Genomic DNA, 15463 nt, shown 5'->3' with positions numbered 1-15463 from the left:
TCATTATATGTGAAAAGTATGCAAATAGTGCTATATTGCTCATGACTCAGAAAAGTCCACTGTGTGCTAAATGTTAATGCAGATTGGCTCCTTTGCCTTAAGAGAAAAGAATTAAAAATCCTCAACAAAATATGGAGACATTTCCTACTCAGTAGTTTTTAAAAAATCGGGAAGCACTGTGAGTAAATAAATCACTTGTCCTGAGTACTATGTCTGAAGGAGGTCAGAATCTTTCTACAGCAATTGAGTGGTAAGAGGAGAGATGTTTAACATCACATACTTACCCACTTGGCTCATAAACCACCTGAGGAAAGGGGACCAAGGTTTGTCTCACATCCCACTACCCAGTTAACACACTGAAGTCAACAACCTGCATTGGCTCAAAGTGACCGCGGCCACGTGCAACAGGTCTAGTGTACCCAAGCTGCTTCATCATCCATATCACCTGCATATTAGTTTACTCTCTGGCTTTATCTAGAAGAAGTGGCTTTTCAGGTGCAGACACTTGAGTACAGGCAGTGGAGCCCAGTCCTTAGTGTGGGCACAACCCGCTCTTACAACGTGGTGCAGAAAATCCCATTCCACAGTCAGACATAGCAAGGAATGTCGATTTGCAACCAGTAATGCACAAAGATTTAATGTTCCTCAAATGTTGCTCAGCAGCAAAAAATCCTAGCAGCTTTATCCTCTAGCCCTGTGAAAAAAATAGTAATTAGCAAAAACTCTTACAGAGAAGGAGCAGATTCCCGTCATCCTATTGCTGAAAAAGTCAATGAAGGATTTCTATTAATTAGTTGACAAAAAATGCATAATAAAGAGGGTACCTTTTCTTTAGCCCCTATATCTGCCATGAGCAGTTCAGAAATGTTCTGCAGGCAGCTATATGGATATCTCTCCAGTAGAAGGACCTGGATTGAATGCTCCAGTGCATTTCTTCCAGGCTGCTGAAGCAGCTGTCAGATGCTAATGAGCTTTGGTCATTACAAACCTGGAGCAGATCTAAACTGGTGACATAAAGGTGAAAGGCTCCATATCCTATTACCAAAACCTCATATCCCATTACTGATCTCTTGTGCCATCTGGCCTACCAATAATATTAACTTCTTAACTTCAGCTATTATTATACTTCACAAAAATGTTAAGAGTGTTGGAATGAGGATGGTGTCCTGTTACTGGTTATTTTCATCTTTACTCATCTAGAGTTTCAGACTCAATTTTATTTGCCATGCTTCAGAGCCTGCTCTTTTTTTTTTATTATTTTTTTCATATCAAATCCCAAGTCTGGGATTTTAGAACAAGTCAGAAGATGCTCGTTGTCACTCTACACCATAACTCTTTTTCCTAAAATGTCTATGACAGTTCTGTTGAATTTTGGAAATTGCTTCCCAGGACAATTTTTCCATTTCTGTGTAGAAAACAGGTTTTTCACCTCTAATAACCCCTAAAGCACTTTCTACATAGATCAAAAGGGTCTAGCTGTTTTGCTGATCTATCTTTTCTGCATTCCTGTTCAAACAGATACATTTTTGAGCACAAAGGTAACCAGCGAATTTTATTCATCAATAATTGCACGATGACAGATGATGCTCGCTATTACGTAACAGCTGGTGATGAGAAATGCTCTACAGAACTGTTTGTGAGAGGTAAGTACATCAGCGTGCTCCTGTTTCACCTGCTGTAAATTGGTGTGGCTTCTTTGACTGCAACAGAAATTAACAGAGAGAATCTGGTTCAGTGTATTTTTGTATTTGTATTAGCAGCCCTTAGGATCACTCTGTATTTTGTTGGTCCATGACCATTTTTTTCCTCATCCTGTATTTAGTAACTTAGTGAAAACCCTGAAATGATGATACAGTAAATTTCATACTGTGCATTGAGATCCAGTGGGGCTGTGGTCCCCTTCATAGTTTTAAAGCCATTTTAGAGACTCATTTGTCATAGTGTTGGCTTTCCCTGACACCACACTTAGGTGCCTGATGACCCTGATACTCTTCTTCCAACTGATCTGTTTCAAGTACCCTCAGATCAGACTTTCTAGCAGTTAGCTTTTATTCCATCTGCACAGACTTAAGGGAAGATTCTATAAATGTTCTGGATAGGTGTCCATTTCTTTAGTCTTTTTGCTCCCACAGTCTTGATAGCCTTACTAATAATATTCATGGCATTACTCACATATGCACAAAACAAACAGAAAAAAACTTAACAGTGAGAGAAAAAAATCAAATATTTCAGAAAGCTATTTAAAATAATGGAGCTCATTGCCCTTATAAATATCATAGGATAACTGTTGTACACTCTCTTGCTATTAAAAAAAACTGGAGTTTTAACAGCAGGAATGCTTTAAACCAATAAGGGCACCGTGTTGTCATGAGGTCATCGTTGTGCATAACTGGCTATAGGACCTAATGAAAACACAGCTTTGTGAGAGAGATCTGTGGGAGGAAAGAGGGGAACGTCAGCTTCTCATGTGAACCTGCCTGGACAAACTGTGAATAAAAAGGGATGCAAGGCAGGTATAAATCTGGACAATTTTTTTTTTTTTTAATTAGCATGTTTCCTGCTAGCATCTTAATGAGCAATCACTTTTCAGATTTAAGGTAGAAAAAGCTGCACTGAGACTGATATTAGAATTCTAAAGCAGTATCGTCTTCTGTAGCATGACTTTAGAAACCTCTTTCACTTAGTTTTCTCTCTCAAATTGTAAATTTGTAATTTTCTCCTTCCAAAGATCCTCCAATTTTGGTGACCAAAGGCCTGGAGGATACCAGTACCTACGTTGGTGAACGAGTAGAACTGAGCTGTGAAGTGTCTGAGGATGACGCTAATGTGAAATGGTAAGCCGCACTGTGAATAGATACTGTTTTCCTTAGGAATAAAACCCAGAAGATTTTAATTGTAGGCAAAAACGTGGACAGCTTTTTCTATACCAGTAAACCTGAAAATTGTTAAGAAAACCTCAAAAATGTAGCAACAGTGAAAATATCCTTACACATTCAGGGAAGAGTTTGTTTAATCTTTTCTTACACTTTAAGTCTTATAATCTCTGGAAGTTTCATCCTACGAGAGCCTCATTTGCACAGGACTTCTACTGGAAAAATAATCATTCTTTGTTTTCCATTAGGTTTAAGAATGGTGTAGAACTTGCCAATGACCCTAAATCTCGGTATCGAATCAAGGTTGAGGGTAAAAAACACACTTTGATCATAGAGGAAGCGGCAAAAAATGACAATGCAACTTACTCAGTAATGACAACTGGAGGCCAATCAGAAGCTAAACTTTCGGTTGATTGTAAGTATTGCTCGTCTGGCTCTTGAATTCATATGTCACAGTGTACTAGCTTACAGAAGTAAACAATTTGCTTGCCTTTTCCTAGATGCTTAAAGAGAGACTTAACTTCCATACCAATTTCTTTGCTGCAAATCTCCAGAACAGCGACTTTCCTCTAGACACTGCAGTAAATAGGCAAAGAACTAGACCTGCTTGAAAGCTTTCTGTCAATTCGTTAAGATGGAAAACAAAGCTATTCATCCAAACAAAGTGAAATTTTCAAGGGAAATATCTGTTTTTCTTTAATCTTTCCAGATTTTCACAGGAAAGCCAAACCAAGGCTTTTAGCCAAAATTGTAAAAAAAATATAGATTGGAAAAAATAAGCAATTCTATAACTAGGCATACTGTTAACAGGCATCAGGGTCACTTAACCTGAACTTATAGGCACAAACGCATTACTGTGTAGCTCCCTTAGTATTGTTAGTGCAATATCTCTTTAAAACACCTGCTGATTTAAAGAAAAGTATGTGCTCACACTCTAAAGTTATCATACACTCTGCATAAACATACACTGTTTTGTAATACTTGTACTGCTTTTGACTATTTTGTACAAATTGGCATCTTAAGCACAATCAATTCATGCTGTTCTACCATCAAGTTGCAAATTACCCTCTGTGGCTGTCGAGATCCATCAACTTTCCTTTCATGCAACTTCTTCTGAGGATTTTCCAACTGGCTTTCTATACAATACTGCCTTTCACATCACTCTGTTTCCTATGTCAAATTATAGTCACAGACATTTGCTGCATACACATAGTACTGTGTGTTCAGCCTGGACTTTGGTGTACAGCATCTGATATTCCAGAAAGCAGAAATGAGCTTCTCAGGCTGAAGTTTTACAAAAGCTACTAATTGTTGCTCACCAGCCTAGGCTGCAGCTCCAAGGATGTCATTGCATCTTCCACAGCCAGAAGGAAATAGCCCACCTTTTGTAGGCAGGACCTAAACCTTAATTACATAATTACAAGCCAGCTGGATGATAGCCATAAGTCCCCCATTTTGTTTTACAGTTTTTTTCTTTTTTTTTGTTTTCAAGAAGGCTTTATGATGAGCAGAGACCCAATTCACTCATTCTAACTCCAGCACACTTCCCTCCTTGGGGCTTGCAGCTTTACCTTCTTTACCAAAGGACTCTCACCCCAGCTCTGGCTCCAGCTCTTTTAGCTCTGGCAAGGGAGTTGAGGTCATAGTCTTCAGGATCTCTCATGAGGGTATCACATCAGAGTCACCAGATGTTGCTCACCAGCCTAGACTGCAGCTCTAAGGATGTCATTGCATCTCCCACAGCCAGGGGGAAATGGCCCACCTTTTGTAGGCAGGGCCTAAACCTTAATTAGATAATTACAAGCCACCTGGGTGATAGCCATAACTAATATCTGTGGCTATTTGTGAGGTGAGTTAAGGCAGCTTAGCAAACATGAGAACAAGTAGTGTATGAAGTTAAGCTTACCAGCTAGTCAGCCTTTGCTACCACCCTGACAAAACAGGTTGAGAACTACAGTCCCCACTTGTGATGAAATACTTTGGTAAGTCTCCAAATTATCTTGGATCACCTGGGAGAGCTATGAGAGCAGTAAGGTCACTGTTAAATCATAGGCAAGGTGGATTGTAACCCCTTCTAGCACATGGGTCTGGGGGCACGGGTCTTTCACTTCTTGAAAGTTTCTTGCTGGACTCTGAGGAATAGCAGCTCTAGCATCTAAACACCAGAGAGGAGATAACATTCAAATGGTGCTCCTGAGCTTAGTTCTTCTACTGGCAATATCCATGGAGTTTCCCCAGTCAAGGGCATGGGTATTTTGGATCACTGTTTCTAAAGCATCAGACTACATAAAAAGAAATTAACTTCTGTAACTTACATGTACATATTACTGGTATTTGGACTTGAGAACTTTATTATTGGAGGCATTTTTCTGAGTTGAAGACTATTGTGATGGTTAGTGGCAGCTTGATGGCAGAATCATGAGCTATTGTTTGCTATTAGCATTAATATCTCTGCTTCTGTTTTCCTAAGTGAGACCACTGAAGATATCACTTGCACTAGAAGACCAGACTGTGAGGCTTGGACAGGAAATCCACCTGAAGTGTGAGATATCTGAGAATGTGGAAGGGAAGTGGTACAAAAATGGACAACTGATCGAAGCTAGTGACCGTGTAAAGCTTTACCACAAAGGAAGGTAAGCCTGCTGTGTATCGACTTGACTTTTGATGTAGCGACACTTGTAGAGATGTGCCAATATGTGGGTTACTTAGCTGAAAATTATGTGGTAATAAAGCCTAACCTCTGTCCCTCAGACATATTTATTTTTATCATCCTAAAAAACATGTCTCCTTACCATCTTTCATCTTGTGCCTTTTGGCTGTGGAGGACAATAATCAAATCCTTGATCCATCTATGTTCAAGCTATTAATTTTTTTGACATTGCTGTTGCTGTACCATGGGATATTAAATCGTAAAGTAAAATAATTGTTAGACATTATTAAAAATATATAGCTTTGGAATGTCTGTTTTTCTGATGGCTTCTGTTTGTGTCAACTCACCATGTATCTCTGGCCATGCAAAGTGTGTGGAGATATCAGATCCCTTTGCATTTGTAATCCGCCTTTTTTCATGGAAAATTTGTCAATTTAAAAAGCCCAAACAAAACCAGGTCCTACCTTGAACTATATCCTCTTCACTTCAGCTTAGCTGGGAACTGCACTTGTGAAGATGCTCCAAAACAGGCTATGAAATGTTTGCCTTGATACTATAATGCTTGTCAAGTCCTAGTAAGGGACAAATGCCAGCTGCGCAATGACCCCTTAGGTTGACATAAGGTGAAGGAACTCCCCACAACACGAGTAGGCCCATAGGGTGAGGTGAGGGAAAGGGGAGCAGGAAGGGTGCAGAGGTGAGTCCTGCCTTGAACAAAGCTTAGCCACAGCAGGGGATAGGAGAGCAAAAATACCATCGTACTGGAAGACGCAGTTAGGTAGTACGAGCAGTGTCACGTTTTGAGGTCAAAAGACCAGTCTATCAGCTCCCAAGTCAGGCAAGACCCTTGGGTCCGACTCCCCCTGCCTTCTCTTGGCAGCTCAGTGAGTCGGAGGGTGATTCGTCTGACTTATCGTGGGATCCGTCACTAATAGACAAACAGGAGGTAATTTGGCCAGTATACCAGCTCCCAAGTTAGGCGAGACCCTTGGGTCCGACTCCCCCTGCCTTCTCTTGGCAGCTCAGTGAGTCAGAGGGTGATTCGCCCACTTATTAGGAATCGTCACTAGTAGTACTATGGGCCAACTCCTTATAATAACTCAAAAGTTTCCAGAAACATGCATATATTTTGTGACAGAATACAGGTTCGAGGATAGCCGGTGATAGTGACTGACTACAAAAACAACTGTAATTGAAATACTGCAGTGATAATATAAAACAATTACTGATCAGTGATAATATTAAATAGCTAGCAAGATGTTAGTAAGTAATTAAGTAAGTGCGCATAACCCAGAGTTCTTACCCAATAAGCGTCCCTATGGGGGGCAGAAGAGAGGTTCAGCCCGTCGACTGATCCCAGACGTTCTGATGAGGGGAGCTTCTCCCTAACATCCCCTTTGTTTGCTACCATTTTATACTTTTTTCGTATCTTTTAGGTGGAGCTCGAGTGACTCTAGTCATACATAACTTTTATTAGGATTGGTGTAAATTTCTCTCGTGAGGGGTGTTCACGAATTAGGATTGGTGTAAATTGCTCGTTTGAGGGGTGGTCGCAGCTCAGAGGCAGGTGGAGGTGTGATTTAGTAGCTGAAGGACACAATTTCGCCATCACTGCTGAGGCAGCGGTTGTGATTCACTTCCCTCAATGGCATTTTTATGGTTATCTTTACCAGGCGCCTCTCATCCCTGATAACAGGGATGAGCCGTGATACCTCCGTACCACTCTACTCCCCATTTCAAGGGTATTGCGTGGGCCTTGTTCGTTGTTTCTTGCCCCCGATAACAGGGCTGAGCCATGATACCTTCGTATCACTCTACTCCCCATTTCAAGGATATTGAGGCCTTGTTCATTCCTGGGAGCAGCAGCTGTGCTTCATGTCAGAGCTGCTCTAATATTAACTGAATTCTAGGGAACAATATTCTCCCATTCCCCTCCAATTTCAGTCATTTTCCCACAAGCAGCATATGCTTTGCTCACCCATTTCATTATTCTGGCAAACAAATAGATTGGATCCTGTCACAAAGATGGTATAACAAAAGTCAGAATAGTCTCACAATGGAACAACCAAATTACAACCTAATGGCAGTAGCATAAAATCCCTGTGTCGAGATTACACTTCTGTATTTTTCTACTTCTGTGTTCAAATCAAAAATATTAGAATTTTTTACTTTATTTGGTGGTTGTCTCAATAATATTTGATACAAATCATAAAGTATTTAATTAGCTAAAATGCCACTAAGCAGCCAGTAAATGATTTTTAGTCAGTAATTTTACACACTTGCACAGATCTCCTAAACTTCTCATAGATTTTTCCTTATAGCTTCAAGCATTCTCCAAAAAATAATTTACATTTATTTCTTTTTCAATTTTTTACAGAATCCACAGATTTGTTATAGCGAGTGCTGCTGTTGATGATGAGGGTGAATACATGTTTGTACCAGATGCCTACAATATTAATATTCCATGCAAAGTACATGTTGTGGGTAAGTATATGACACAACGACTCATGTATAATATCTCTTTCTCTGACTTTTGGAAATTAAAAGCATTATGAAATATTCTTGATTACAGTCAGTTTGTTTCCTCTGAGCAGGCATCCACTACAGTAAACAGAGCAGCTGCTTTGGCAAAGTGCGAGCTAGCCAGAGAGCGCTTTGCCTGTGCTCAGGATCTGCTCAGTTTACAGGCCTGGGGCAGCTCCCGGGGAAGGCTTCTTGATGTTGAATTCCTGAACCTAAAACACTGCTAAGAGTTTGTGTAAAACATCTGTTGCTATCCTCTTTTCAGATGTACAGTATTGTCTTCTTTGAAGAATTGGTTTGCTGACATTCAAAATGGAATTTGGTTTGGTAAAAGATTAGTAAAGTAGGTACATATTCCCTAAATGCATTAAATGATATCTAGAAGGTGAAATGTTTCTGGTTAGTTTTTATTCACCCAGCAAAGCAGAAAGCTTATGATCCCAGTCATTCAAACAAAAATAAAACAAGGCATTGACTCTTCCCACAACAATAGCTCACTGGCTTTTAACTGCAACCAGTGACTTGGAAGTCAAAAGGAGAGAAATACAAATGCTCAAAGTTTTAGAAAATATGGTTTGTAATTGAAGCTGAAAGAAGTGGGATATCTGTGTTAGAAAGGTTTAGGGAGAATGAAGAGGGAAGGGGTACTGGACAGTATGCTCACAGGTACAATCTTCCAATACATTAAAAAAAGTTGTAAGAGGATACTCATCAGTTGTTCTCCAGACACATGGGGTACAGCAAAAGTCACCATTTAATTTTCAGAAAAAGCATTTAGGTTAAGAAAACTTTTAAACTGTAAGAACAGTGATATCTGACGGATGATAACTCCAGGCATTGAAGAAAGTCTGCAACGGAAATTCTCAAGAGCCACTTAGAGAGAAATCTCTCTCAGAAGATACCTAAATATGCATAATTCTGCCTCAGGAAGACACTTTTTTTTTTTTTTTCAATGGTCCTACTATTCCAAAATTTCTATGGTGCTATGATTTCTTTTTCATCAGACAACTATTTTCTTCCCCCAAAAAGTTTATTCACAAATTTTCTTCCAAACAAAAAAAAATCCATTGATTAAAAATAGCAAAATATCAGAAAAACACAAAACATAGAGCATGTTCCTCTCTGTTGCAGAACGTATCAGGTCACTGGACTCTCAGAGTGGCAGCCATATGGGAAATTTAGACAATCTCTCCTTTTTCAGATCCTCCTAAACTCCACCTGGACGGTCTTGGGGAAGGTAACACTGTGACAGTAGTGGCAGGAAGCAAACTACGACTTGAGATCCCCATCACTGGCGAGCCAACTCCAAAAGTCATGTGGAGTAAAGGGGACAAGGTACATTGTTGTTATACACATTTCTTTAGCTTAACAAGGGGCCTTTAACTTCAAAAAATAACCTTTAGTCTTGTGAGGGCATTGTTTTTCGTGGCAGAAAATATGAAGGAGACGTATTTTTTATAGAAAACTCTCCTCTCTCAAAAATGAAGGGTAAAATGGACAAATATAATTTTAGATCTTTTTGAGGAAAAGCTGAAATTAAAAAAGGAAAAAAAATATGGGTTTGTTTTAAATACCTTGTAAAGGAGAGGGACATATGAGATGCAGAAGAAAACTAGTGAAAATCTACCAGATAGCTACTTCTTTTGTACATCCTGCCCAGAACGGCTGCCAGGTTCCAACAGGAAGCCACGGTATGGTCGGGTTTTGGAAAATGAATGATAAAGTCTGATGGAGTGTCAAGTCTCAAATGATACAATAGGCTGGAGAATTGGTGTCTTGCATCTGGTGTCTTAATGCAAAACTTTGCACAGATCAGTCCTTGGCTGTGTAATACCAAAAAGACATTTTTCACATTTAAATTTTCATTGTAGTATGTGAAAGCTGGAACACATTTTATTACTGGAGCCGTCAGACCTATCTGGTCTACTCTGACCTATCTCTGACTGCTATTTTTTAAATATTAATTGTGGTATCACCACTGTGGACTTGTCTAAATAGGGAGTTGTTCTAGGAGAGCTCTTACTCCAAAATATATGCCAGCATTTGAAATCTGTGAGGACAAACTACTGACCATTACAATCACTCTGATCTTTAAACTGGATGAGCTACATTTTGATCTGGCTTTTGGGAGAATCCACTACTCTTTCCATCAAATTAATGACAGGTAGTGTTGACAAAAGCACATTCTTGCTTACAACACAAGTAAGCCTAGTGCCTCTTCCTTTGAGATACAACGGCTGAACTGAGTACCAAACAGTTATTTATTTGTCCCACAGTTATTTCGTCATTTTTGTGATCACTAGGTTACTGAAATTCTGAGCTTTACTGTGTTTTTTCTTACAGTCACTTCTTTTGCTGAAGTGCCCTCTACTGCATTTGGATTTTGATTTTTGATCATTTTGATTCTCAAATCCGTAAAATATGACTTTCCCGCTGCTTATTTTGATTCCTAGTGGCTCACAGACAGTGGAAGAATACGGGCAGAAACATACCCAGACAGTAGCTGTCTGGTCATTGATGCAGCTGAGAGGGAAGATTCAGGTCCTTTCAGAATAACGTTAAAGAATGAGGCTGGAGAGGACACAGCTCTAATCAACATTAAAGTGGTTGGTAAGTCATGTGGAACAGTGCACATGAGCCATGTCCTTTATCACAGCCCTTTTCAATAAATGCTCCTTGAAGAACTCTACTTTTCTGCACCTCAACTAGAGAAAAAATCTTCTTCCTCCATCTGAAGGGTCTCTTCTATAGCTGCTGTCCTCCCTAGCTACCAAACTCCTGCAGATTCTCAGAAAACTTCAATTTTTGTTTTTACCCCATTTTCAGATGTCGAAGTGATGTGCAAGGATACGAAGGCCCGATGTTACTGAAGGACACAGTAGTTTAGATGAGCTTTAAGTAGGAGTTAATTATCATCCCTGCCACTGCCACCTGAAGTTGCAAGGGCCAAATTTGTGCAGTTGCTGCAGGCTGCCCTTAACACTCTCCATTCAGCTGTGGGTCCTCTCTTACCACATGCCCTCAAGTGCCCCTCAAGTGTCTTGGCTGTGCTGAAGAACTTGGCACTTACCCCTTCCTAACCATCTGCCAGGATCTACAAAGACCTTCTCTCTCTCTCTCCTCATTTGAAACTCCTGTTGCACTTCAAAAACTGTTCAGATTTGGGTTTTATTTTACATTTTTTATTTCAACCTATGCAAAAAGAAGAGAGATGTTTGTTTTTGTTTTTTTTTTAAATAACATTTACTTTGTTTACAACAGATGTCCCTGATCCTCCTCAGGCACCAAATGTGACTGAGGTGGGTGAAGACTGGTGTGTTATGACCTGGGAACCTCCAGCAAATGATGGTGGATCACCCATCTTAGGTACATACTTTTCTTTGTTTCATGGTGATGCTCTAATATAGACAATAGAAACAAACCCTAAATAATGGATGTCATAGGATCAGAGTTTAGTTCAGGCCCTGGAGAGTTGCCCTCTGAGCATCCAGTTGCAAGAATGTTCTACCCAGTCTTTGACTTTATCGAATACTGGTTTTCTACTGCTTTGAGATTTGTCTTTTTTTGTGTTGCCACATTATCAATCCCCCTACTTGAAAGACAATCTCTTATAACACCAAACTTTGAACAGTTATCCTATTTGAATGTTAGCAGGGATTTCAGAAACAATTTACTGAGTAAACTGGAATAACTTCTAACACACTGAACCAAGAGGGAAAGTCAGAGAAGCCGGAAGGTCAGCAGAATCAGACCCTTTTCACTCTGAACTAAATAGAATGGTGTTGTAAATGAAGTCCTAAAAAAGCTCATACGTGGCCATGAAAGACAAATAGATGACTATCAGATAGTTTGCAATAAGAAAAATTTAACAATAACCCCTAAACTACTCTGAGGCTAGAAGAGGGGTATTGAGGTGTATCTGGGAAAAAAGGTATTGACCAGTCAAAAGATAGACCCCTCACTATTGAGCTTCATGCCACCACTTACTATAATAAAATGTTGTTTGGTCAATAGGATATTTCATTGAAAGGAAAAAGAAACAAAGCTCCAGGTGGATGAGGTTGAATTTTGAACTGTGTAAAGAAACAACTTTTGAGCCAAAGAAGATGATTGAAGGTGTTGCTTATGAGGTCCGTGTATTTGCTGTCAATGCAATAGGCATTTCCAAACCAAGTATGCCTTCGAAGTCCTTTGTTCCTTTAGGTAAGTAAACAAGAGCATAGAGATAGGTATGCATTTAGAAAATTATCCTGCATTATTACAGTCACCTAACTATATAACTGTAGTTATTGTAACACTTGTGTTGCTCAGGACGTGTCTTTATTAGGTGTTGCATAAACTATATGTCTATCTCTGAAGGATTTATATTTTTATATAAACGAGAATCAAGGATGTATAGACAGAAAAACAGAGTACTACAATAAAAGTGACATACTATAGGTGAGCCTGATATACTATGGTCAATATATTTTAAGAACCAGAATTAATAGTTCCATGTTTTTGTATATCACAGGTACCTCCTGAGCCAACAGAGTCAAACTACTGGCAACTTACTGAATTGATAAAGATGATGGATTGATGTTTTTTTGTGGAAAGGGATCACACGTTTTCAATATTCTTTTGCAGACAATTCAGATTATGCTAGGTCATATTCTATATGTCATCTTACTGCTTTATATTAACGTAACAGCTAGAAGGCCTTGTCATTCACCTAGTGACAGACTAATTTGGTGACCTTTTCATCTAAAGAAACAGGTTTTTCAAACTATTGTGACAATTACAAGTCCCTGTAAAAGAAAGGTGCCTTGTTCTGTAGGCTAGTAAAGGTTCCCACTTTGCTCAGCAGCACCTTCACAACACAGAGGAGGAAGAAGGTGGCTGCTACTGCTGCAGCATGCTCTCCTCTTGCCAGAATATACCTGCTGTTGTAGAAGACATTACTCACAACTTCTCTGCTCTGCCTTCCACTGCTCTTTGCTATTCTCCCTCCTCAGCAAGAGGAATTTAACTCTGGGTTGGGCTGTGAGCAGATATGGGATGAAGTACCTGCTTCTCCTAATTTGGTCCTAATTGGGAAAGATGTGCCAGGGATGATTGGAAACACCTGGTAGGCAGGACTTAGCCTGTCACCTATGATGCTAAATTAGCGCAACACACATCATAAATGTGAACCTTTCATTGTAACACAGTTCTCTGCCTTCTCCCTGCTGCCTGTTTTCTTCAGCTGTTACCAGTCCACCAACTCTCCTGGCAGTGGATTCAGTGACTGACACCTCAGTTACCATGAAATGGAGGCCACCAGACCACATCGGAGCTGCAGGGTTAGATGGCTATGTTGTAGAGTACTGCTTTGAAGGAAGTAAGTGACAACATCTGTGGTACGTTACTCTTTGAAACTAGGTGAGACTTTTTCCATTTTTTGTCTAGGAGGATCAAGCACTCTCACTTTAAGGCAGAGACTAATCAGTCAGAAACCTCAAGCAGTAGGGTTTTGTTCAGGCTTCCTTTGGTTTGTATTCCAGATCCTACCCATTGGTTGTAGTTCAACCCATCTTACACCTGATCTGAAATGCAAATCAAAAGCCATCTAATCAGTGGCAGTGTACCAAGTACCATGTTAATTAATGTCCTCCTTTTTGAGCAAAATGGAGAGTCAAAGCAGTAAAGAATGGACAGATGAATGAATAGGAAATAATGAATGGATGTAAGTGTGGTTCAAAATATATGCAGGTTGGCTGGGTTTTAGGGATAGGAGGTCCTCAGGGTGGTAATCTCTATCTTAACGTATTACTAATTGGCTGCTTCAAGTGCCAGTTCCCGATACTGAGGATAGACAGACTTTGCAATAGCTGGCTGTAGAAGTTATCTAGGCATGTAAAGTTCATGTCTGGATTTTGAATTTCTCCAACATTTCAGTGTAGTTAGATTCAGGATCTTTAACTATGTCCATCTAAGACATAAATCTATACAGAACTGAAGGAGAAAAAGTTGTGAGATACTGAATAAACTTAGGAGAGTAAAATAACAAAGAACAGGGAAATATAATGTATATTTTACAACTAAGAGTTTTTGGTGATCAAGCAGCAGAAACTTAGTATTTTCAAGCAAATTCTCTTCTGAGGTGGCACCAAATGAAGTCTATTTTCAAAAAGTAAAATCCACCAATACCTGGGTAAGTATCAAATAGCCTGGAGTGGTATGTGCAATACCCAACCTCTGCAGGCAAATGCCAATGAGTGGGACTCCAGCAAAGTTGTGTGTTTGGATGATTGGGACACAGTTATCTTCAGCTCCACTAGCTGCTGCTCTTAACTGCACTCTAAATCAAATGATGAGTTGGACACTTTTTTTTCATAAAGGCATTTATTTCAATTAAAGCTTTTCATGAATGCAGTTCACAGCCTGGAGACAAGAGGTAGAGGACAGAACTTGTCATTCACACTGTCACGTGTTTCAGATTCAGGCAATCCAGGAAAACAGTAGTTCACAAAAGTGGTCAGATACCACAGGAGCAGAGTGCCCTCAGCTCTCATTCAGGCGAGTGGGAGAGGGAGTGAAGAACCACCACTGACTTTTCTCAGGAGCACTCAGCACCCTGTAGTATTGAGCTGAATATCTGTAACGAGCAGGAACAGACTGCAAGAAGCTCAGAGGTCTGGAGAAGATTACCTGAAGGCATACACAGCTGGAATGGTAGGAAGGGTTTTCCTTGTGTATTGGGAGGGAGCTGCGGGAACAGCTCAGAAGGAGTGAGCATGCAGTCTTACATCAAGACGCAGCATTCCTATAATGTTGTCATTGCACAGGCAAGATGTATGGGAATATAAAGGGGACTGTCAATGTGAGGACTTCAGTGTATGCTGTATGTTATGCTCTCTTTAGCATTGGTAGGATGGTGGGGAAAAAGTTAAAAGTACTTGCGATATGCTACAGTCATAAAACCCTTGACATCACAGTATGTGATATCCAAACTAGATGACAAGAGAGCATGAGAAATATATACATGTTAATGGAAACTATGGTTTTCAGAGGAATATTCCAAATCTATCTTTTAAGGACTATTAGACAGAAGATCATTGTATACCTGTTGAATGGAACAAATTATTTACTTTTTTTTTTCAGATAGGTTTAAAACATATGAAGATACAACAAAATGGCAGTCAAGTCTGTCATTTTATTGTTACCCACCTCAGTTAAAATACAATGGGTGCAATGTATTTTAAATAGCTTTCTGAGTGTTTATGTATATCTATATATGCCTCATATATGCATATACATCTATATGTACACAATTGACATTATTTATGTATATATGTTATGAAAAACATTAGAAAGAAGCAATCTTAGAAAATATCAGTTTAAAATGACGTTTTATTGGAATATACATCCTTTTCTCTGTGTTCAGTCCTCTTTTCTT

At 39.5% G+C, this 15463-nt stretch overlaps 1 protein-coding gene across 1 annotated transcript in view; it reads left to right on the top strand.

Annotated features, from left to right (window-relative positions):
• The window catches only part of MYBPC1 (myosin binding protein C1), a 50524-nt gene that overhangs the window by 16181 nt on the left and 18880 nt on the right, over nucleotides 1-15463 (top strand). Inside the window, 12 exon segments of the mRNA XM_086610747.1 lie at nucleotides 1519-1643; nucleotides 2729-2834; nucleotides 3122-3288; nucleotides 5344-5506; nucleotides 7901-8007; nucleotides 9248-9381; nucleotides 10500-10656; nucleotides 11308-11412; nucleotides 12061-12249; nucleotides 13271-13409; nucleotides 13477-13514; nucleotides 13517-13555. Of these exon segments, the coding sequence (XP_086466873.1) occupies nucleotides 1519-1643; nucleotides 2729-2834; nucleotides 3122-3288; nucleotides 5344-5506; nucleotides 7901-8007; nucleotides 9248-9381; nucleotides 10500-10656; nucleotides 11308-11412; nucleotides 12061-12249; nucleotides 13271-13409; nucleotides 13477-13514; nucleotides 13517-13555 (1469 nt within the window).

This window comes from Tauraco erythrolophus, chromosome 4, assembly GCF_009769465.1.
Source record: "Tauraco erythrolophus isolate bTauEry1 chromosome 4, bTauEry1.pri, whole genome shotgun sequence".
Classification (NCBI taxonomy): domain Eukaryota; kingdom Metazoa; phylum Chordata; class Aves; order Musophagiformes; family Musophagidae; genus Tauraco; species Tauraco erythrolophus.
The sequence above is the reverse complement of the archived record's forward strand: the minus strand, read 5'-3'. Positions and strand labels throughout refer to the sequence as shown.